Genomic DNA, 22,329 nt, shown 5'->3' with positions numbered 1-22,329 from the left:
AAATTTGATCTAGTTCTGACCATTTGAAGGTGGTTTAGATTCTTGTTAAAAATAATTATGCAATCACCAATTTGATGTCGCCTGCGTGCTTTTGCTCGGTGAAATGTTAAACATACATATTTGTTATTGTTAAACCAAATGTTACACCAACGTATGTGTTATATATATTATATTAATTATATTATTAAAATCATCTAACAAAGCAGATAGATATTTGCTTCTTAAGATTTATCTTGGGTACAAGGGAATGCTCAAATATATACTCACCCTTAGGCAATAGCCCTTATATTAGGTACATCAGTGTTATTATACTGATGATTACTTGATAAATTCAAAACTAATTCGATTAAGGCTATTTTATTGCATAACTTCCAGAATGTTTGAAGATATAGTGGCAAATGTTTTTATAGCCAAATTAAGAACTTTTTATTACTTCTCGTGCATGGCTTGGATAATGTCTATTATGTATTCTATTTGTTTGATTCTTAAAAATGTAATGCTATATATATAGAACAAGATTATTATTAAATTAATTTTAAAATAATTTGTTATTAAAGTTTTTATAGAAAATAAGCTTTGCAATGCCGTAAGATAGATATTTTTTATTAATTTCAACAAGAATATAACCCGGAAATTTCAAATTGTGTCGTTAATTTAAGACCCTACTACCATATATTTATTTTATTATTTTGAATGTTAGCATGTATAAGCTTATAAAGAGCAAACATTTGTATAGTATGCAATGATTTCAAACAAAGCTGGGTCGGTTTCAAAAATTGTTTCAACATTAGTTTGCTAGATAGCGGCATTATTCCTAAGTGACTAAGCGAGGCGGAGGCGGGCGAACAACTATTGCTTTTTTATTAAAATCAAAAGCATATATAGTTAAAAGCTTTAATCATTTATTTAATCTAATTTCTACACGAAGTGTAAGTCTAAGAATCTGAATCGTCACATTCTTCCACCATGTCACTAGGCGGGCCGGGCTGCGCTGGCGGACTAAAGTTCAAATAGATGCTTTCTGTGTACAGAGCCAAGCCGAGGGATAGTAACCACCTGTATCATGGAAATTATGATTATAAATTCAAATCAAATTGAAATACTTTTTTGTGCACCAAGTCATACAGATATAAATTCTATAAATAGACTATAGGAGCACAACAGGCGGTCTTTATATTTATTTTAAACACTTTATTGTGCTGTCAACGCAGCAGAAATAAATAAAATAAAACTTAAGCTAAAACATACAGCACAGAAGGCGGCATTATCACTTACAAGTGATCTCTTCCAGGCAACCAACAGAACAAGTGTGAAACAAAAATACTTAAAAGGAGGTAGGTAAAAAGTTAAACCAATGAAACATACAATTAGTAATACTATAATTACACACACACAAATATAAGTAATATACAATACTAATTAATATTTACGTACAATTGAGAATCAAGATGATATGTAATATACACATGATAATACTATAAATATATAATATAATACATATATTCAAATAAATAAATAGATAAATAAATAAATGAAACAAATATATATAATATTACATACTACTTATTTTACAACATAATGGTGGTTAGTTTTTATCAAGCGACTGCCTACATATTATTCAGTTACCCTAAATTTAGAGATACTCGTGTTACAGTAAGTATCCATTTGTTTTTAAATAAAAGCGCCCCAAGGGCGATGGCAAATTAACCTCGAAGTATTTCATCTTAACAATTAATTTTTTGGATTCCTCGTTCGAGGCTTATTTCCTAATTAAAATGTTTTCCTGTGTACAATTTCCCGGTAGTAAAAGGAATATAAGAGAACATTGTTGTATATCGTTTAATTTTCATATTTATAGTGGCAACTATACTAATTATATCTACGACTTTGATTGAAAGCGCTAATTCGAGCAACTTCTTTTTTATTCTTGATCTGATTTGAAAAAAGAACAGAGTAAGTATAATGTATTATTACACTAATCGATTGTGTCTCATATAATGAACGAATTTTGTAAACTAATAGCATACCGCAACTTATTTACAGTTAATTTTTAACTTTAATCGACCAACTGTTCAAAATAATAGCCATTATTTGCATTACACTGCCTGGATACGGTGTCTCAAAGATTTAATTGGTTTCAGAAAAACATTATTAACTGCGCAGTAAATCTCTTCATCATATTGTACAAAAAAAAACTCACCAAACAATACCAGCTACAAGGTGCTTCGTGTAGAAACTCTGCTTTGCTTTATACCACGGGTCCCAGGGCCCGCACGGTACAGGCAGCTCGTTCATGTGTGGAGGACAGTATGCTTCAAATGGAGACGTGGTGAGCATTCGTAAAAATACAATTATAGGTTACCATATTAAGACATTAATTTCATCTCAAATTTTGTGGTAAGTACGTTAGAGGTACGCTAGTACTTAATATATAGATAATTTCAAATTCCAAATCGATAAAAATGTATGGATCCGGAATTATTACAACAATTGATGCGTAAGTCGAATCGAAAATTGAAAATGCGAAATGAATATAAAAACTTTGAGTGTCGTTGATTTTATAAAGAATTTCAGATAAGAAATATACTTTCAGAATTACCAAGTACAAATAATACCTATCTATAACTCTATCCTTAAATACTAATATTATCTATATCACATCGAATACAAAATAACACATAAAGAAAGTGTGTAAAGAAAGACATTCTTTCACGTCACTTTTGATTGGTTTTTTTGATATGGTTTTTGTGTGTTTCTTTTTATTCATAATAGGGCAGCGCTTGACCACGATCTCGCCTGATGGTAAGCTGAGATGAGGTCTCATGAAAGCATGAATCAGGAAGCATGTTCCAATCTTTTGGGGTTCGAACTTCGAACATAAAATAAATAAAGAATGTGGAATCGAACCGTTTAGTTCGGGTACCTAAATGTAACGTCCACCACATAGCGGTGCCTAGAGTCTGTATGGGTGTGTCTGAAAACATGTCGAAAGTTTCATTTTACCGCGTTGAAACATCTCAATCCAGCGTAAATTTCTCAAAGTTTGATAATGTATTGCGAATACTAAAGTGGAATGGTAATAAAATGTTTGAGTATGGAGACGCCAATTTAAACCATTAACTAAAAGTGTAATATGGTGTAAAATAAGCATTCTTACTCGATTTATTAGAATACATTTTCTGTTGGATTAGTCCCATGAAACGTTTTCGTACACTTATTATTGCAGTACGCATTTTAATTGAGACGTCGTATTACAATTTATTCAATTCAATTTTATTTTATGAATGGCAGTGCTGTGGTATTACAATTTACAACTTTCCTCTAATTTTTCAAATGACAATATAATGATACATATTTGAGTATAAATTAATTTTTAATCTTTCTAATTGACAACATAGTATCATGATTGTAACTCAAACGCAACAAACCTTTTTTGAGGTTTTAGGTATTAAACAATGTTAACATGTTTCATTTAAAATATTTATGTTTATAAGAAATTGTTTTAAAGTAAATCCGTTATCATTACTTAAATACCTATGACATTTTAGACTTTCTCAAACGTTATATCACACAACGCTACCTAGTCTCACACTCAGCAAAAATTGGCATGAATAATGATGAAATGACATGGGAGATTTTCATCGAAATCGATCCCGAGATATCGAGCTTCTACGAAACGTTCAATAGCAATAGCTTCAGTCTATCGGCCCATTCCTTAATTTATCAGCGGCCAGTTTCGGCGGTGGCACATACATAGCATCAAGCACTCGGTCATGACATCAATCAATCAATTTATACAACACTCTAATAAGGAGCCAGTTGAAATGTAATTCCATTATTTGGGCTCCTCATAAAATTAATCTTATGTTAGAGCGCATACAAAATAAATTCACACATTACCAGTATGTGACTATAACAATTTTATCCATTCTGTCCGTTTATGTAACCGTCTTAAATTTTTTTGGACATGGTGGGATATAACGAACTGAGGGTTAGAAGAGACCTGGCATTAATCTCTTACCCTTTCAAGATTTTTAAAGGTAGGGTGCGTAATGCGAATATTATATTGGGTTAAATGGATTTGTGTGTACCGGATACCTAGGTACTTGTGGCGTCGGCACCGGCCGCCGCTGCTGGGGGGGTCCACCGCTCGCACCAATTTGTTTGGACAAGCAAATATGACGCGTGCACTTTTCTCTCTCACTTTTCTAATGGACATAAAATTTTTAGCACACGGGGTGTATTCACGCGAGTAGCGTTGAATGCAATATGCTATATGAAATTATGAAGATTAAAAAGATTAAATATTATGTTTTAACATAAATGTCGATCAAATTGGGATATGTACTTGTATCGTATGGTACCTAGTGTGTTATGTGTTTTTTAAATAAATAAGCCAATTTGAGACTAAATTCTATGAAAAATTCAACTATCTTGAACTCGGTGAAGGGTGTATGAATAACGGATGCCATAATTGCAATAAACATTAAATAATCATTTTCCTTGTTTACGTCAAACCACATCAAATTGTAAAAATCGGTACATTGGATATTAAATAATCTATAAATCGGGCACAGAAGCGTATTACCATATTATACGTTAGTTATATCTTCGTTGACCGCAACCTCGTTGGTGTTTCAAGTTTCCCGTAGATTAAAGTTGTTAAAACTCCTCAAAATACATATGAACATTTTGTTAACTAACCCATACAATTTTAACAACTCTTTTTTTTTTGTTTAATATGTCCAAAAAGGAAGGAGGTTCTCAACTCGACTATAATGTTTCTTGGTTTTCTTACTCAATGACTCCGTAGGTTGCATGATTCTGTGTGTTTGATAGGAAGCATTTTAGAATTTTGATACCTACCAAGGACGTCGGTAATCTTTTTGTAGAAAGTATTGGCAACATTTTGCATTGATGCTCTGATGTCTTGAGATTAGCTCTAAGAAACAAACTAAAATCTCTTAAACTTTTTTATGTTGATAAAAGTAGCCGTTAAATTTAACGTACCATAACATCTGACAATAATATTAAATTGTATCCTGCTCCTGTAAAATTACTCCTTGCAAACCATTGTATTACGAAATCGTTTTATGCTAGATCAAGATGTTCATAAAGCTTTACACGTTACATTAAATTCTTCTCTTGCCGTCGTTATCATCATATAAATTAAAGGTTAAGAGGAAGTGGAAACAATTAATTTTTGATTAAACTTCGAGTCCAAAATTCATTATCGGTACATGTTTTGCGTCTATATGCGTCATTGCGTAATAATTATTGATCGGGTTGCCATATTCAAGCATAAATTACCTAATAAAGGTCAACGTTACGACCTTATATTAATTTAAATACGACAAACGAAAACAGGTGCCCTCATGTTTCTCTACAGATGGCATGATATGGAAAAACATGTTTTCTAGGAAATGGTTCATATTCTATTTTTAGGGTTCTGAAGCCAAATGGCAAAAAACGGAACTCATAGATCCGTCATGTTTCTCTGTCCGTCCGTATCTCACAGCCACTTTTTACAGAAAATATAAGAACTGTACTGTTGAAACTTGGAAAAAAAAAACAATAATTTTTGAGCATTCCGTACATAGAAAGAACCTCAAATTTTTCTTCATAAAATCCATATGTTTTGGGTATCTATGGATAGGTCTGCAAAATTATATCGAGGTTTCTGATATCATATATATAAACTGAATGGTTCGCGAGAGACACTTCCAAACCGGTAAAATGTTGTATCCCTTGTTACTTCCAAAATAGGACAACGGTAGAATAAAAATAACAGTTCAATTCAGTCTTCGATATCACTAGGCGGGATATTTAGTGTTTATAAGATATCTATGCATGGTTTATTACTCTTTTTGTTTTCTTTATATTTACATATTTTATATAAAGGGTGACAAAAATAATGAATACACAAGGAATATTACTACTCAAGGAATACTATTGTTATGTAGGTATATGTATTGAATATACGTTAAATTCTATAAATAAAAGCAATTATTTTTTTTATCAAAATTTAATGACTAAACCGGGAATCTTCGCTTTCCTAAGAATTACAGAAGTTTAAATCCAAATTCGAAAAAATCATTAAATGACATCTCTGCTGACGCTATTGAGCCAGCTATGTTTCTAGATGTCTTCAATAATCATGGATATTTTCTTTTTCCAAAATACCTCATCAACGCAAAATAACAGCCTAGCATTAAGTCAGTATTGCTTGTCACATCTGTAAAACATCACAGTGGTTTCAAACAGCATTATTTTCTTTCGAGGTATTTTGCATATAGGTCTAGAGATGTTAAACAATTCCCTAATTCTAATTATATTTAAAGGCGATCAGAATATTATGTAATAATACATAGAACAAACTTGTAAACACAATTATAGATGTACAGTCAGTAAGAAAAAATATATAGTCAATGGACATACTCTATTGAGAATCGTGACGATTTATGTACGAATTTTTAATTGAAAACTTTACAGTATGGACTTTACCTAAATATTAATAAACGATGATTCCAAAAAGTGCAGTAATTTTTAAATTATCAATAGTATCCAGCTTTTAAGTTCACAGCTTTGTTGTAATAATAACAATACTTTAAAATTTAAAATGTATTAGAACAGCAATCGAAAAATAAAGAATTTCGTTAAAATGCGTCTTATCTACTCTCGGGTTTCGGTTTGGGCGGCTTGAAACCCAAAATTTTCTTTTTCTTCTTCTCCTTTCCGCTGGTCGACTGAAAAGTTTTCCAACTGTCCACGCGGTTTTGACGAGATTCCTGGAAAATAAATATATTAATTTTAATGAAAATAATGTATATTTTTGTTTATTTATTTCAATAAATACTGCTAGCATATATAGCGAAATAGTTTTTGAAATATCTATATGCACAAAAGAGTCATAATGTGATTACTCATACAATTAGCTTCACTACTTAAAACTAAAGAACGGATGAACGGATTTCAATGATTGTGATCTGTTGTAGCCAGCTTTCTAGTTTTGTATGAATTCCATAAGCATTTTCTATTAGAAACGATAGATCCTGATGAGAAGTGTCTATTGGAGTGCTGATGATCATATTGATGAGTTTCTATCTGGATTACATATATTACTGTGGTACCTTAGCTGGACCATTCAATTATCTCACATCAAGACTAATAATTATAACAAGGATTATTATTATTATTATGAACCCGACTGCCATGTTTTTAGTTTTGTTATAATGGTTTTTTTACGCCCTTTCATTTTATATCCATATTGCTAGGCGAGAAAAAAATAACAACCCCCATTTCATTTACCGGCACTTTTTACTTTATTTATATAGTCTACTAGCTTCACGCTCCGGCTCCACCCGGATAGTCATTTATCGTAATTGCAATAATAACAACCGTCACATCTTTGACGTTGGATCAAACTGCACATGGTGTGCAAATTTGATTAGAATCAATTTAGGAGTATTAGTTAACAAATTCATTTGTAATTTTTGATACATATGCATAAAAGTAAAAACAACAAAAAAATTACAATACATATATTGGAATTTTTTTGTTGCTTTTTCTTTTATCTGTGTGTATTTTTTTATATGTATCATAATACAACCTCAAAGTTCTTAGCCCACTCCTTTTCCAACGACATTTGTTCCTCCTGTTCAATTTCAGCTTCACGCTTTCGTTTCCTCTCCTCCATATCTCGCGTCTCCAAGTGTTGCCGCTTGCGTTCCATATCAGCAAACAACTGAAATTAATATATGAATATGTTAATAAAAAATGATTAAATAATAGGGGCACGTTTCCGTAACTCGACGTCATGCGCCTATTTTGCGTGAAAAGAAAAGGATGGGGGGTAACCAGTCAAAGCTGAAACCATCCCAGCTCCTCCGTGAACCTAAGCAATTCGTGCGGGTTGCTAAAAACTTCAGGGAGGGATCAAAGAAAACCCAAGTGCCTTGCCCTGTATTCCGTGACCACTGTGAGTCTCATTCCTTCAGCAAAGTAACAATAATAGTGACATATTTTTTAGAACAATCAAGAGATTTTATGTAGATAATACATATGTATGTAATGTGTATGTGTGTGTGGCCCTGTTTGGATAGAGTTGGCCGAGACCAATGACTTGTTGATTGTATAAATGTTTGCGTGTGTTATTTTCATGTAGTTTTATTTATATTTATGTTATTTATGCAATAATCATGCAAATAATAAATGTCAATCTCTTACCTTCATAGTCATAACATATACAGCATGTTTATATTTATCTGGATCATCCTCTGGTATTGGCTCATCATTACGCCCTTCCTTCCGCTGTTTCTTACGTTTTTGATCTATCTGTAATTATTAATTTATATAATTTTTTGTTATGCAGCAGTGGTAGCTCAGAGTACAGGAAATAAACTGATTACTTTCGTATGAAAGTTATCTTTTTATAAACCATGGTATACATTTTAAGGCTTTAGATTTATATTACACTTATACTTTAATTATTAGTATTTAATTTATTAGTATGAGTAGTATTTGTGATATCTAGACACCATTTAAACAAAGACAATGCTATTAAATAATACACATTGAATTAAAATTTAGAAACATAACCTAAGCCCCATTTTATGGATGTTTCATATATATTGTGATTTTTATCAATCATTACAGACAAAAAGCCAAATCAAAATAGTTCATACATTTTAAGATCTATGAGGCCAACTACAGATACTGCACACTTAGACATATCAAACCTATAATACTCAATCGTTTATTTTTTGTAAGGGGGATAATATATCATAAAAATAATTATATTAAAAGATATATAAAACATAAAGATAAAAATATAAAACACAAACCATGTGGTCAGTTCGCTCTTTAGCCTCTTGGTAAATATCCAAGCACTTCTTCCTTGAATCTTCATTCTCCAGAGTTTTCCATGCTCGGTTTATTATCTCAAATGCTTGTTGAGCTCGTTCTGCATCATCCTAAAAAGAATAATAATAAATATATATTAATAAACAAATCTTTCATCATATAATTACAGCTAAGATAAATTTGATATATTTTGCCAGAAGAACATTTAACAGCACATAATGTTTGGTATTATTTTATCATCATCAGCCCATACATGTTCCCACTGCTGGGACACAGACCTCCTATCAGTGTCAGTAAATTTATTCTATTAATCACCTAATAGATCATCTATTGTTAGCTGGCTAACAGCTTTTATTTGATTGGGTAATTTTTAAATATAGCCCTTTTATTTGCTATGAAAAGCAAAATATTGCAGTTTTCATATATTTTTTCAATAATTCCACTTTTTGTAATGTAATATGTATTGTCTATACTCTAATAACTATATTTAAATTATGGCATTTTAAATTTTAACCAATTTTAACCAAATTTACACAGAAGAATAAAAAATTCTAAAACACATAAATTATAAGATACACAGTCCATTTAAAAATTTACAAATATTAAATAAAATTGTAAGAAAATAATTAAAAGTAAATGCAGCTTTAATCAAATGTTGTTATCAATTGCATATTCAATCAGAAGACAAGTGGGAGCATTTTCAAATATCTTTACATGTATACTTTCTCTCATTCCATGTTCTCACCCTTGTACCAGATGCCTTACCTATATCCAGGTGCCAGAGGTGGTCTCACGGTAACCATTGTGTCAATCTGTGGATAAAAATGAAATATTGACGGTGGTACCGTCTAACCAAAATAGGAAACATTTTCTCTTTCAAATATTCATATTTATACAAAATTTAAAAACTTGGTATATATGGAAGTTTAATTATTGGCTTGTACATTATACTTTGTGTGAAGCTTTTTCATACAAATGATATTTTGCACATCTTAAGAGTATTAATGATTATTTTTAATCTGAGTGAAACTTACAATGAGTCTGAATACTTATGTTTCTTACCATATTTTTATCTGGATGGACCAGTATAGAAAGACGCCTATATTTTTTCTTGATATCATCGAGAGATGCATCAGGTTCCACTTGCAGAACTTCAAAAGGATTCAAATTAAAGTATGTTGAACCTGGACGTAATAGTCGTTCAATCTGTTGCTTGGGAGTTAACACAGAGTCTCGTTTCTCAATCTCTTTGACCTAATAAATATAAACAAGGTAATTAATCTAAAATTATCCTGGAACACAACTATTGTTTCTAAAATACAACCATGGAAAACTCATGTCAACTCGGGATTACTGCAAATATATATACCAAATATGAAATAGTAAGTATGTTTTTCTTACATAAATGCAAAGAATATTTGAATTAGTTGATGTCTTATGATAAATTAAATCACTGCAGGGTTACGATCATGATACATTATTGTTTAAACTCTTTCACATTTTGATTTTATTAACGCTTTAAAATATTGGCAATATATATATATATAAAGAAGTGCGATAAGCGAAGTGTGATTAATAAAATAAACTTCCCCATCGGACATTATAAAGATAAAGTAAACAGTATTTGAAACATAAAAATTATGTTTGAGATATCACCTCGCAATAAAATTCCTCGAAAGATTCCTTCTTCTCACTGGATGAAGACATTGTTTTAGTCCCCAAACAACACAGTACTCTTATGTATACGATACAAGATCAAATGACAAATTTGCATAAAGCATTTACTAATGTCATAGGTACATCATTGAGTTCGTAGTAATTTTATTGCAATCGTTTAGATAAATCTTGAGAGTTAAAATTAATCAATTTTTTGTCGACCTTTTCACGAACAGGCAACAACAGCATTAGTTAATGTCAAAATTAATCATGTGTATGGCAAACTGTCAAGCTTTATTTTTTTAATCGGTAAGCCATACATATAGGATAAGAAATATATATGCCATAGATACAGGACCTCTATCTATAATCTATGAAGTGTCCTAACAAAATGCCTTAATGTTTTACAGTCATAGATAATATAAGCTATTTTAATTTAAAATTACATTAATATTTTTCATCCATTAAGAAATTAAGACTATTGATGATCATTTCAGGTAGGTACTGAGATCCTACACCTCATTAGTATTTAGTCATTAGTTGTTCAACGTTACTTATATTTTATATATAAGGTCAGTAAATCAATTTATTTCGTAAACTATGGCTATTCTTTCAGAAATAATCTATAACGAAAATGTCAATGCACCCTTATTTAAATAAATTAATATATTAGAAATAGTTTTCCGAACCGGTGGTCATGATTAATTTATTATATATTTTTATATTACATGTGGAAAGGGACTTATTGTAACATTTCCTCTTCATTAGGTATCTCCCTCGTTCGGACCCTTTTTCAGCCGCAAATTTTCGGTCAGCTTATAGCTACCAGCTGCGTCTTGTTTATATATCTACTAGGCCATGCTAATTATTATATGATTACTTTACTCTATGGCATGTGCCTAGGTGGTAGACCTGACTCTTGTCACGTCAATCGTCGTCTACATCTTACGTAGTCGGTAGTAACTAGTTCTAACTTCTTCATCTGTAATCTGTGATCTGCGTCCATCATAAAAGAATAAAGTACCTTATATAAAAAATACCTTCATCATCAGTTTTGGTTACTTGGTTAGATATAGGCACTAGCTTTGGTCCTGTCTCGAATATTTTAAAAAATCCTAATCGCTACTCGAAATAATAACAAAAATATTGGTATATATTTTATCTTCAAAGAATATACACCTTTAAGTTAAGGTAACTAATACAATCACATATACTTCAAAAAAATTCCGTAGTCCACCATTGTTATTATAGGGGGTCACCCACACCCAACCACCACCAATAACTATGGTGTGGCAAGTTGCTTATGAAAAAAAGGATTTGTATTTTGTTATTTATTTTTTTATTGCATATTTTTTTTATTTCACAGAATACTAAAAACCTCTCCACTAAATGTTTGAGTATAATAATTTATAATCTTAATAGAAAACTTAAAATTTTTAGCAGAATCTCAATTATTTAAAAAAGCCAGGATTTGGGATAAATAGTGACAGTTTTGTTGAAATCATTTTTGAATGTATATTAAATTATTATAATAATATATTATATATATTTATTTTTATATATTTATTTATACTATTATTATATATATATACTTTACAAATATTAAACATTGTCTTTGTGATTGTCGCTTACGTCTGTAGAACTTTATTGTATATAGGTACTTAAAATAAATGTCCCATTTCATTTCCCTTTCCAGATTACCAAGCAGAATGTTTACAGACAAAGTTGTACTTATAACTGGAGCCAGTTCTGGAATTGGATCTGAGACAGCAATAGAATTTTCCAAACTTGGAGCAAAATTGGTTATTACAGGACGGAACAAAGTCAACTTGGATAATGTAGCTAAACTGTGTCAAGAGATTTCACCTCAGAAACTAGAACCTCTTACCATTATTGCAGACATGAATAGTGAAAATGATGTGGCAAATATTATAAACAAAACAATTTCTCAGTTCACCAAGTTAGATGTTCTAGTCAACAATGCAGGTGTATTAGAATCTGGGACAATAGAATCTACATCATTAGAACAATATGACAGGGTTATGAACACTAATGTCCGTGGGCCATACTATTTGACCATGTTAGCAACCCCATATCTTATTGAAAGTCGAGGGAATATTGTGAATGTGTCGAGTGTAACTGGAATGAGGTCATTCCCAAATGTTTTGGCTTACTGCATGTCCAAATCGGCTTTGGATCAGTTTACAAGATGTGTTGCTTTAGAATTAGGACAAAAGGGTGTCCGAGTGAATGCAGTGAATCCCGGAGTAATAACAACTGGTCTCCACAAAAAAGGAGGCATGAATACAGAAGAATATGAAGCATTTCTTAAGAAGTGTGCTGAAACTCATGCTTTAGGTAGACCGGGTGATGCAAAAGAAGTATCATCAGTTATAGTGTTTTTAGCTAGTGATGCAGCAAGTAATATCACAGGAGCTACTCTTCCAGTTGACGGCGGGCGTCATGCAATGTGTCCACGATAATGTGATATGACTCGATTATACAAAGTTTGTGTATGTTTTTACTTTTTACAATGTATATAGAATAATGCATATATGTTAACTATCCTTTTATTGTTTATTTACTTATATTTGTTTTAATTTAAATCTAACATCTAAATATTTCCTAATATAATAAATATATTGAATTCTTATTGTGTTTTAAATTTATTTAAACTGTATGAATGGTGTGTATTTATTTTATTTTTTTGCTCTGATATCAGACTAATGCAATATGAGAAATTGGCGACATATTACCTATTTTACTAATTTAAAATTTTACAGTATTGGTTTACCAGGTGTGGTAAAGCCACAAATTATGATTAATATATGATTAATGATTAAAAAAAAAATTTAAACAAGCAATAATTCGTATATTATATAATAATTAGATTTTAATCTACACTTCACTTTAGTAGTATGTCATTGTGGTGAACCTAAAATTCGTTAGTACAACCTTTGGCGTTGTAGTTAACTTGTAGATTTTTCATGCCATAACGAGCAACTGAATGGTGGTTGCCTGAGGTAAGTGATCACCGCCATAATCACTCGCAGGAGAAGTTTCTCTGCGAATGCGCCACCCGCTTTTAAGGGGAAAAAAACAAGGAAAGGATGTCTGGAAATAAGGAATGGACTTGGAAAGGAAAAGGGGCTCCGGCTCCCCCACTCACCGTATGAAATACAATAGCATGCTACTATTTCACGCCGGTCTTCTGCAACGGTGTGGTACTTAACCTGTGTGAGCTGGCCCAATTCGTGTCAAAGCTCCCTCGACTGCCACATTAAAAGATTTGAAACATGTTTTTGATCAGGATTAAATTGTAATTGAATAACCAAAAGTGAGATCACTCTTAAATTGCAAGACATAAAAATGTAATAGAGCAAGAACCCAGAGAACCCAGTATCACCAGACGTCTCATGGCTGACGTTCAGTTTTCAAAGATTGGTCTTCCCGGGTCCAGGCTCGCTGTTGTATTCGAAATGTCGGGTTTAATTTTTTTTTTTGTTATGTCATAGTCGGCCATGGAGCTGGTGGGTCGCCTGATGGTAAGCGCTACCACCGCCCATGAACATTTGGAGAGCTCACTTATTCACTATACAAATGGATTGCCGACTTGAAGCTGAAAAGGGATTAAGTAAGAATTGACGACAGGAATGAAGAAAGGACTGGGAAGGGTAAGGAAAAGGATATTAAATAATATGTTATGAGTATATCGCGTTTCAAATCCGTTAAAAATTGTTTTATTTCGCGTTCAATCAAACAATAAAAGACAAATATTAGCACCTACCTATACATCAAATTAAAATACAGTTTAAAAAAAAACTTTTCTTCTCTTATGGGAAAATAGTTAGGTGTTTAGATATTAATCATTAGGTACGATTTTTTAAAACCTTCAATTAAAATTTAATTTATAATAAACTACGGAGCCAATTCACACAATGTAATTTAATCTTATCAAAAAGAATACAAGAAATATGTAATATTATTTGTTTAAAACAATGTTATGTAGATATCGCGATATATTTTTAGTCGTCCTTAAACGAACACGCAGAGTGATATGCGTTAATGTGAATTGTCATGCTTCATGAATGACCAAAAAAATCATAGTGTCATTCATTTCAATCATTAAAATAAAGTTTAAACGATCATCACCTATATCAGTAAGTAATGCATGTCATGCTGCATGACCATGTCTAGGAACGGCTAAAGTATATATTATCACTGCTTCAAAAATATAATATTGTATAGTTACTTTGGACTTCAAAGTTAAACGTTGTGTTATATAGTCGTGATTAAAAAGTAAGTACATCATAGACATTAAAATATTTTTATAACATTTTATCCATTTGTAGAGGCGTAAGGTCTGCAATGGACCTTATGCCTCTCCAACTGTTCATGGGCGGTGGTAGCGCTTACCATCAGGCGTCCCACCAACTCCATTGCTGCACTGTGACATATAATATTTTGTGATGTACTATCTAATTCTAATATAGGGGCTTGGAATAAGTTAAAATTTTTTAACAAAACTGTATTTTTAAAAATCATTTGTTTACCATTATATTTATATTTTTAATTATAGCTATAGGTAAATGGTAATTTATTAACGATTCAGTCACAAATAAATAAAATACATTAAATGTGTGATATACGTACTGTGTTTCGTTCGGTGAGTGGGAGAGCCGGAGACCCATATCCTTTTCCATACCCTTCCCAGTCCTTTCCTTTATTACTCTCCTCAATCCTTTCTTGATCCTTTTTCAATTTCGGTAGACCATTTGAGAGGCGTAAGGTATGCAATCGACCTTACGCCTCTCCAAATGTTCATGAGCGGTGGTCTAGCCATCAGACGACCCACATCTCCAGCTCCATTGCCGACGATGACATAAAAAAATTAAGTTTACTATTTTTTTTATGGCAGTGCAAGCAAAGGAGCAGATGGGCCATCAATGTTAAGTGGTCACCACCGCCCAAAAACACTTGTAACACTTGAGGTGTTACAGGTCCTTTGCTAGCCTTTCAGTGACATATACGCTCTTTTCTGTTATTTTCTTATACATATGCTTTGATAAATATAAACAATTCGTTTGCAGGTAACATGTTTGACGGAAAAGTTGTACTCATTACTGGCGCCAGTTCAGGCATTGGAGTCGAAACGGCATTGGACTTTTCAAAACTAGGAGCAAGTCTAATTATAACTGGAAGGAACAAAACAAATTTAGAGGAAGTTGCTAAACAGTGCGAGGAATTGTCACCAAAAAAACTTAAACCCTTAACAATTATTTGTGATCTAAATAAGGAAAGCGAAGTTGAAAAACTATTTGAGGAAAGTTTCAAGCGCTTCGATCGGCTTGATGTCCTCGTTAACAATGCTGGTATTTTTGGCACGGGATCAATAGAAAATACTTCATTAGAACAATTTGATAGCATCATGACGACTAATATGCGAACACCTTATTATTTAACAATGCTAGCTGTTCCCTATCTCATTAAAAGTAAAGGCAACATAGTAAATGTATCAAGTGTGACTGGTTTACGATCATTTCCAGATATTCTTGCGTATTGTGTGTCAAAAGCTGCTTTAGATCAATTCACAAAATGTGTGGCATTAGAATTGGGCCCGAAAGGAGTTCGTGTTAATTCCGTCAACCCTGGAGTGATTGTTACTGGAATTCATATGCGAGGAGGTATGAGTGAACAAGAATATGAGGCTTTTTTGAAAAAATGCTCTGAAACGCATGTTTTAGGTAGAGCGGGAGAAGCAAAAGAGGTGTCTTCAGTAATTACATTCTTGGCAAGTGATGCAGCCAGTAACATGACAGGAGCGACTTTGCCTGTAGACGGCGGCCGTCATGTCATGTGCCCACGTTAAACCTCCATTTTATATTCCATCATAATTAAAGTAAAAAAGATACTGTTGGAAAAGGTCGTACGAAAATATATCAGTTACTATTATTAGGTACAGGTATTACTTTAGTGTTTTACGTTATCTTGCTTTGGAAGATATCATTGCGTTTCTTTGAATTAGGTTAATGATGAAAATCTGTCAGTTATAATAAGACATTAAATAACTGAATAGTAGTTATATCTTTTCATTCTTATTCGAAATTCACGACTGAATAAATACTAATACTGTGCAAGATAACTATTTGTTACATAGATGATGAAAATAAAGAAATAATATTAAAATATAATTTCATATTCTTTAATGAATTTATAGATAAAACAAATAAATAATTTCAATACAATTTCGATTTATCATTCTCAAGAAGTGTGTTTATGAAGAAGAATTTGGTGAAGAAAAAATAGAAGAAAAGGAACAAGTGGCCACATCAGACACGATTGTTCTGGCCTCGGAGCCAATTGAGAGTAGACTTGTTCCAGAGCACACTTCCAAAGCAGCCGGCAACGTCACGAGAGATAAGTTGATTCGCGAAATCTATGAAGCATAATATATATATATTAATAAAATGTCTTTTTTGAATTTTTGCTTAAAAATCGTGTTTGTTCTTTCCCCTTAAAGGAGATAATAATATTAATATTTTTAATTTACAAATAATGCATTGAATATGTAAAAGTATTACATTGAATATGTATACGAGTTCTCCTTACTTTTCTCCTACACATATAGATATGGAACTTTGAAATTTTATACACACACAGCCATATCCTGTTTGTAAAAATTGACTTTTAAATTTGAAACGATTAAAGTGTTGAATAAAGTAAGTAATCATAGTTACCATGAGAGAACTCTGTGCAGCGAACATCACTCCCTTGTATTCCGTTTTGACTACTAGACTTCCGAGGCAGCGTCCTACGCTTAAGAGTCCCGAATTATTCTCGTTGCAGCTTTGCATACTTTTCACAGCGATACTTGTATAATTAGCAGCACCATCGCATAAGGAAGATAGATCATCCACCATTTTGTTAATGTACAAAACTCTATCATCGGCACATTTGTTAGACTTTTCGTGAGCCTTTGCAAATAATTGTTCAACTGCTTCGCGGCCATTCTGAAACATTTCAAATTTGTAATTCCGTTATATTTTGATACAGTAGGTATTTGAGTAATATCAAATTCTCCGGCTGGATAAATCTTGATATAAGCACCATAAAAAATGCAGTCAATTATTATTATTTATAATTTATTATATACAATTATAAAACAACATACATTTATTATATATAGCTAGCTACCTTGATGCATCCGATAATGGCCGGTCCAGTTGATGTAATTTTGTTGGTTATGTTCTTGATAGATTCTAGGATGCTGTCTTTCAATTTTTGTAAATCTTGTTGAACCTTTTGTTTAAAGAGTGTTATCTGTTGCTGAATACCCTTAATAAAAGTTTTTATGGCAGCCCTCGCTTGTTGAGCAGAATTTTGAAGATTTGTTATTAATTCTTGTATGAGACCCCTAGAAGACAAGTGTACAATACATTGACAAATCGTTGTACCTATGCTCTGCTAATTAATTATGCTAATTATTATATGATTAAGCTATTATTAGAAATTCGTGGAAATATATAAGATAGAAAATTTACTTAGTGTTCGCCAAAATGTCGACGTCACGACGTTGGCGCAGTGACAGAGACGAATCAGGATTCCCAAGGGATGTAGACACCTGATTTTATATAAACAGAAAACACATCTATTATTTTTCATGGAAATAAAATAATTGTGAAAATTTAGTATTCTTAAACTTAAATTTCAGCTTTTTTTCAGTTGATGGGTAAAAAGTATATAAAAAAATCCACAAGTGTTGCGAAGGGTAAAACTTGAGAGCCGACCGATCAAATCGGCTAATACTTTTTAAATATTTTTGTTATGACTCAAGGAAGGTTCCTATGGAGAGAAAAACGTACCACGGACGAAGCCGTGGCGAAAGGCTGGTATTATTTTACTATATAGTAAAAAAGCATTTAATTTTATTGCGCTCACTTAAATTATTATTTCAAGAATATGTCTCATCCGTACCATATTTTTTTTTAATTAATGTAATGTACCAATTTACCTAGCTACCTTTCAGTATGTGAAAAATTTTTGAAATGTTTTTTTTTATCATCACCGCATCGTATATCACATATCATCGTCGATACGATTACGATTAAGCATTTATGAATTAATTATTTACACATGTTATGTTTGTACATTCTTATAGGTATATTATCATAACAAAAAAGTTTGGTACTGAGTTATTCTGCTATAACTTTTTGAAATTAAGTAGCAAAAGAACAGTATAATAAATTTGGTTTTATAAATGTGTAATAAATAATATTATTAATATACATATTAATTATTTGACGTTATAACTCTTAAGCTATCGTACTTACCAATCCTATGAAAAGTATAAACACAAGGAACTTCATTGTAGCGAGCTTCTGCACTATTTTTCTCTAATAAAATTCCAATGTCTCCTACAATTTCGTGACACTAATGGTGTCTGTATTAAATATCCATGGTTTTATACATCATTCTATTTAAACAATTTTTACGTTGCAATACTTTAAACAATTGATAAGCCCATAGGATGAGGTAAAAATGTGTAATTAGCACACGCCGTTAATTATATTTACTCGATTTATGGTTATTGTTGTTTGTTGGTAACTCCTACGAAATTCATTCATTTTCAGCTACAATCAAATATATAAACATAAAGCTGTACGACAATGGATACATTATTTATAGATATTAATGTAATATTACAAAGCGGTATTGTTTGTGAGGGTGCAAGGAATAATGTCTGGATGTACCAAGGCGGTTTTGAAATTTATTGTAACAATATTACTTTTGTTAATGTCATGGCCTATATTTTATGTCCCGAGTCTAGTAGGCCAAAGGCGAGACTAGCTGCCAGTTCATTACAAGCAGATTTTATCTAATAATCATAAATTGATTTTTGCCACAATTTAAGAACGAGAAAAAGATATAAAACATAGACAAAATAGTGGATATGACATGATCGGTGGACATTTTTGATGTAGGACTCGAGCATGCCTCGGCACAATTTTAGCTCCCGCTGCGAAAGATTAAAGACAAAATAAAGACTATTAGAATCGGCACCAATATGTTAGGAGAGGCCTTACTGTGCCTAATAAGGCAAACGTGGATTTACTCGAGCATCGTGAAAGTCTGTTAGAATTGGTATATTAAATTATAGAAAAAAGAAAAGGTCTCATCAGGCAAAAAAACCTTTATCCCCAAATTTAAAATTCGCATTTAGTATTTGTGCCTACCTACATTTGACATTCCTTTGACCACGCGAGCGAAGTCGAAATAAAAGTTAGTGATAAATAACCATTTATAAATAATGTGTACTTAAGTTACAAAATAGTAACGTTTCGGAAGCAATACTATAAATTTTGAGTTGTATCTCGAGATACTTGAATAGGTAGGTTACCTAGATATTTGATTCATGAAGTGTTCAATTGAGCAATCGCAGGTAATATAAGTTATCTTACAAAATCTCAAGGCCTCCGGTTCAAAACAAATATGCGGTTATCATAGTTGACATGATTCTATTCAGTTATAATAATTACTCTTTATGAGTTTCGTAATGCATTTTCTGCTATATATATACACATATCTTTAACAATTACGGGATATTATAATTTTATTGAATATTTTTAAAACGTAAGTTTAGTGTACAAACTTTTTGGTTGCCTGTGCTCTATGTTCTGTGTTATTTTGTATTAATTTATATTTTCTAAACCAACTACGGTAATCGGTTCTTCGTTTTATGAATTAACCTTATATCGAGTTACGACTAGGTTTTGCAAGGTAAAATAATTGATAAGGTAAATAATGAATCAGTGTCTCATTCAAACGATTAATCATTTTAATATCTTAGAATTTACATGAAGGTAATCTTCAATGATTTGCTTGAAACTACAACCTTTGATCTTATACTGATATTAATTTCTAAATATGTCAAGTAACAACTTTTACCTCGACGTTCTCTATTCTAATATAATACAGGAAATAATGATTTACGTTGCTGCCTAGTAGCTGCCAAAACTATTGATCTTTTGGCGCCGAAGACTTCTTCTTTCTTTATATTTTTATTCCCGATTCAGTTTACAATGGAGCAAGCAGATGGTATTGATGGTATACGTATAACAAGTTATCAGCATAATATAAGTTATAGGTTTAGCGTGGGCGAATACAAGTAACGGGCGAATAAAAGTAAAAAAAAAAAAAATTCACAAATGATAATGATCAGTCCAAATTTTTTCCTACTGCAGAGACACGCCTCCTATGAGGGTTCTGGCTATAATACACTACATTCGCCAAGTACGGGTTGATAGATCTCACATTTGATTCTTGGACATGCCGGTTCTCTTACGATATATGATATATATACATACATTTTCTGTACTTGACCAATTTCCTATTTTTAGATTTAAGTACGAACTCGAAATCCTCACGATTGAGCTACTACCGCTTTTATTAATATAAGATATAAAATAAATATTTCGAAGGCAAATTTTAAATTTTTACATAATTAAAAAAATGTATAAGATACGAATTATTAACTTGGTTATTTGAATTTTTCATATAAATTTGGAGCTTTGTTAAAAAAGTATGGACGCAAAAGCTGTACATCTTTTAATAACCTACAATTTTGCCATTAAAGTTTTTTCCAAGCTCACCCCCCATATCCTCGGTTCGCCAATAAATAATTTTTAATTCCGTTTTTTAAAGTAATATTATCTTTTCATTTTATATTCGCGTTACTCGCACTGACCTATACTATTATCATGCTTACATTTTATCACCAACATTTTTTACATCGTACGTGTCAGAATATGTAAACCAGATTAAAGGTTCATTATGGCCCATAGGTGCAAGTTTCATACGCCAAGTTTAGGTACTCATAATAGCAATTATAAGTTATATAGATCCTGGGATAACAGGAGGCGATTTCAGTGATTTTTGTACATTTTCCTCCCATAACGAGATATCGTGAGATACAGTTTCAAATAATTACGCTGCCCTAAATATTTAGTGATGTTTAAAATCCGTGTAAATATTATTAAATATTGACATATTCGATATTCTAACGAATATGTCACAGTTTCTCTAAATTTTAAAATCTTTAAAACCACATATTTTTTGCGCCTGTGAGAAATAAAAAGCAACAGCTAATCTCTGCTATAAAGGAGTATTTTTTATAATATGATTGTTCTTTTTTTAGTTTTAATTTTTATATTTTCAATATCACTTTTAAGACATTTATAATCTTATTAGCAAAAATGTACTAACACATTTTTATATAAAAATCTTTTATATGTCTTAATTTGGTTTTAAGTGATTTCGGTGAAAACCGCGCCAGACTATGCTTAGACCCTTGACCTGGAACAATATTTTCCATGTACCGGAATGAATATTGTTTTGGTATATATCTTTAATTATAGGGAATTGTTTTTTAATTTTATAAATGTGTGTGTTTTGTGAATTTATTATATGTAGTCAAAATGAAGTGAAACCTCCTCTTTTATGATCGCTATATGATTTTAAAACATAAAATGACATATTCTCAATAATTTTTTATAAGTGATAGCACTTGCCCACCGAAGTAGTAAATAAGAAATCAATGTTCTTTATTAGTTTTCATAAAACTTTCTTTGTAAAATCTATATAAATACTTCACTTAAATATGTTGTATGTTGCAAGAAAATAATGTACCTTCACCTAGGTGCATGCTTATTCCCATGATGTTGACACATAATCTTAAGTAGTCCGGTCAATTTAGACCTGAAAACAGTAATGAAAGAACAAAAATTCCGACAGAGCTGAATTTTGGTGAAGACC

The 22,329-nt window shown here is 31.6% G+C and overlaps 5 protein-coding genes across 6 annotated transcripts; 2 read left to right on the top strand and 3 right to left on the bottom strand.

Moving 5' to 3' along the window:
• Positions 1-935: 935 nt before the first annotated feature.
• Positions 936-3,233, bottom strand: LOC119840617. Its single transcript, XM_038367305.1, has 3 exons — positions 3,146-3,233; positions 2,201-2,297; positions 936-1,056 (listed from the first exon to the last, which is right to left on the bottom strand). The coding sequence occupies exons 1-3, from the start codon at positions 3,231-3,233 to the stop codon at positions 936-938; spliced, it is 306 nt and encodes a 101-aa protein (XP_038223233.1).
• Positions 3,234-6,009: 2,776 nt separating this feature from the next.
• Positions 6,010-10,801, bottom strand: LOC119840491 (dnaJ homolog subfamily C member 8). Its single transcript, XM_038367129.1, has 6 exons — positions 10,519-10,801; positions 9,925-10,116; positions 8,844-8,972; positions 8,227-8,334; positions 7,610-7,744; positions 6,010-6,788 (listed from the first exon to the last, which is right to left on the bottom strand). Exons 1-6 carry the CDS (start codon positions 10,567-10,569, stop codon positions 6,669-6,671), a joined length of 735 nt encoding a protein of 244 aa, XP_038223057.1. The 5' UTR covers positions 10,570-10,801; the 3' UTR covers positions 6,010-6,668.
• A 606-nt stretch (positions 10,802-11,407) lies between these two features.
• Positions 11,408-13,118, top strand: LOC119840471 (3-oxoacyl-[acyl-carrier-protein] reductase FabG-like). 2 transcript variants are annotated; one of them, XM_038367102.1, is made up of 2 exons: positions 11,408-11,474; positions 12,215-13,118. In XM_038367102.1, exon 2 carries the CDS (start codon positions 12,228-12,230, stop codon positions 12,999-13,001), a length of 774 nt encoding a protein of 257 aa, XP_038223030.1. In that variant the 5' UTR covers positions 11,408-11,474; positions 12,215-12,227; the 3' UTR covers positions 13,002-13,118. The 2 variants fall into 2 exon arrangements, with proteins under 2 accessions (XP_038223030.1, XP_038223029.1); XM_038367101.1 differs by having other exon boundaries at positions 11,410-11,709; positions 12,215-13,116.
• Positions 13,119-14,659: 1,541 nt separating this feature from the next.
• On the top strand, positions 14,660-16,387 carry LOC119840453 (3-oxoacyl-[acyl-carrier-protein] reductase FabG-like). Its single transcript, XM_038367075.1, has 2 exons — positions 14,660-14,678; positions 15,609-16,387. Exon 2 carries the CDS (start codon positions 15,614-15,616, stop codon positions 16,385-16,387), a length of 774 nt encoding a protein of 257 aa, XP_038223003.1. The 5' UTR covers positions 14,660-14,678; positions 15,609-15,613.
• Positions 16,388-16,784: 397 nt separating this feature from the next.
• LOC119840616 lies at positions 16,785-18,884 on the bottom strand. The gene is made up of 5 exons (XM_038367304.1): positions 18,849-18,884; positions 18,060-18,139; positions 17,713-17,932; positions 17,256-17,528; positions 16,785-16,954 (listed from the first exon to the last, which is right to left on the bottom strand). The coding sequence occupies exons 1-5, from the start codon at positions 18,882-18,884 to the stop codon at positions 16,793-16,795; spliced, it is 771 nt and encodes a 256-aa protein (XP_038223232.1). The 3' UTR covers positions 16,785-16,792.
• Positions 18,885-22,329: the final 3,445 nt, after the last annotated feature.

This window comes from Zerene cesonia, chromosome 6 (assembly GCF_012273895.1).
Source record: "Zerene cesonia ecotype Mississippi chromosome 6, Zerene_cesonia_1.1, whole genome shotgun sequence".
NCBI classification, from domain to species: Eukaryota; Metazoa; Arthropoda; class Insecta; order Lepidoptera; family Pieridae; genus Zerene; species Zerene cesonia.
Note: the sequence above shows the minus strand (reverse complement) of the source record. Positions and strands in the feature narration are given on the sequence as shown.

Bases quoted from the DNA above. Each gene is read 5' to 3' on its own strand.
- LOC119840617 (XM_038367305.1), bottom strand. From the start codon at position 3,233: ATGCGTACTGCAATAATAAGTGTACGAAAACGTTTCATGGGACTAATC. The intron at 2,298-3,145 runs ATTTTACACCAT...ACTGTCCTCCAC, and splicing joins TAAATCGAGTAAGAATGCTT to ACATGAACGAGCTGCCTGTA. The intron at 1,057-2,200 runs GTGAGTTTTTTT...TCCATGATACAG, and splicing joins CTTGTAGCTGGTATTGTTTG to GTGGTTACTATCCCTCGGCT.
- LOC119840491 (XM_038367129.1), bottom strand. From the start codon at position 10,569: ATGTCTTCATCCAGTGAGAAGAAGGAATCTTTCGAGGAATTTTATTGC. The intron at 7,745-8,226 runs GTAAGAGATTGA...TATTAATTTCAG, and splicing joins TATATGTTATGACTATGAAG to TTGTTTGCTGATATGGAACG. The intron at 6,789-7,609 runs GTTGTATTATGA...TTTATTTTCCAG, and splicing joins AGTGGGCTAAGAACTTTGAG to GAATCTCGTCAAAACCGCGT.
- LOC119840453 (XM_038367075.1), top strand. From the start codon at position 15,614: ATGTTTGACGGAAAAGTTGTACTCATTACTGGCGCCAGTTCAGGCATT.
- LOC119840616 (XM_038367304.1), bottom strand. From the start codon at position 18,884: ATGAAGTTCCTTGTGTTTATACTTTTCATAGGATTG. The intron at 18,140-18,848 runs GTAAGTACGATA...ATATAAAATCAG, and splicing joins TTATACTTTTCATAGGATTG to GTGTCTACATCCCTTGGGAA. The intron at 17,933-18,059 runs GTAAATTTTCTA...CTTGTCTTCTAG, and splicing joins GACATTTTGGCGAACACTAA to GGGTCTCATACAAGAATTAA.
- LOC119840471 (XM_038367102.1), top strand. From the start codon at position 12,228: ATGTTTACAGACAAAGTTGTACTTATAACTGGAGCCAGTTCTGGAATT.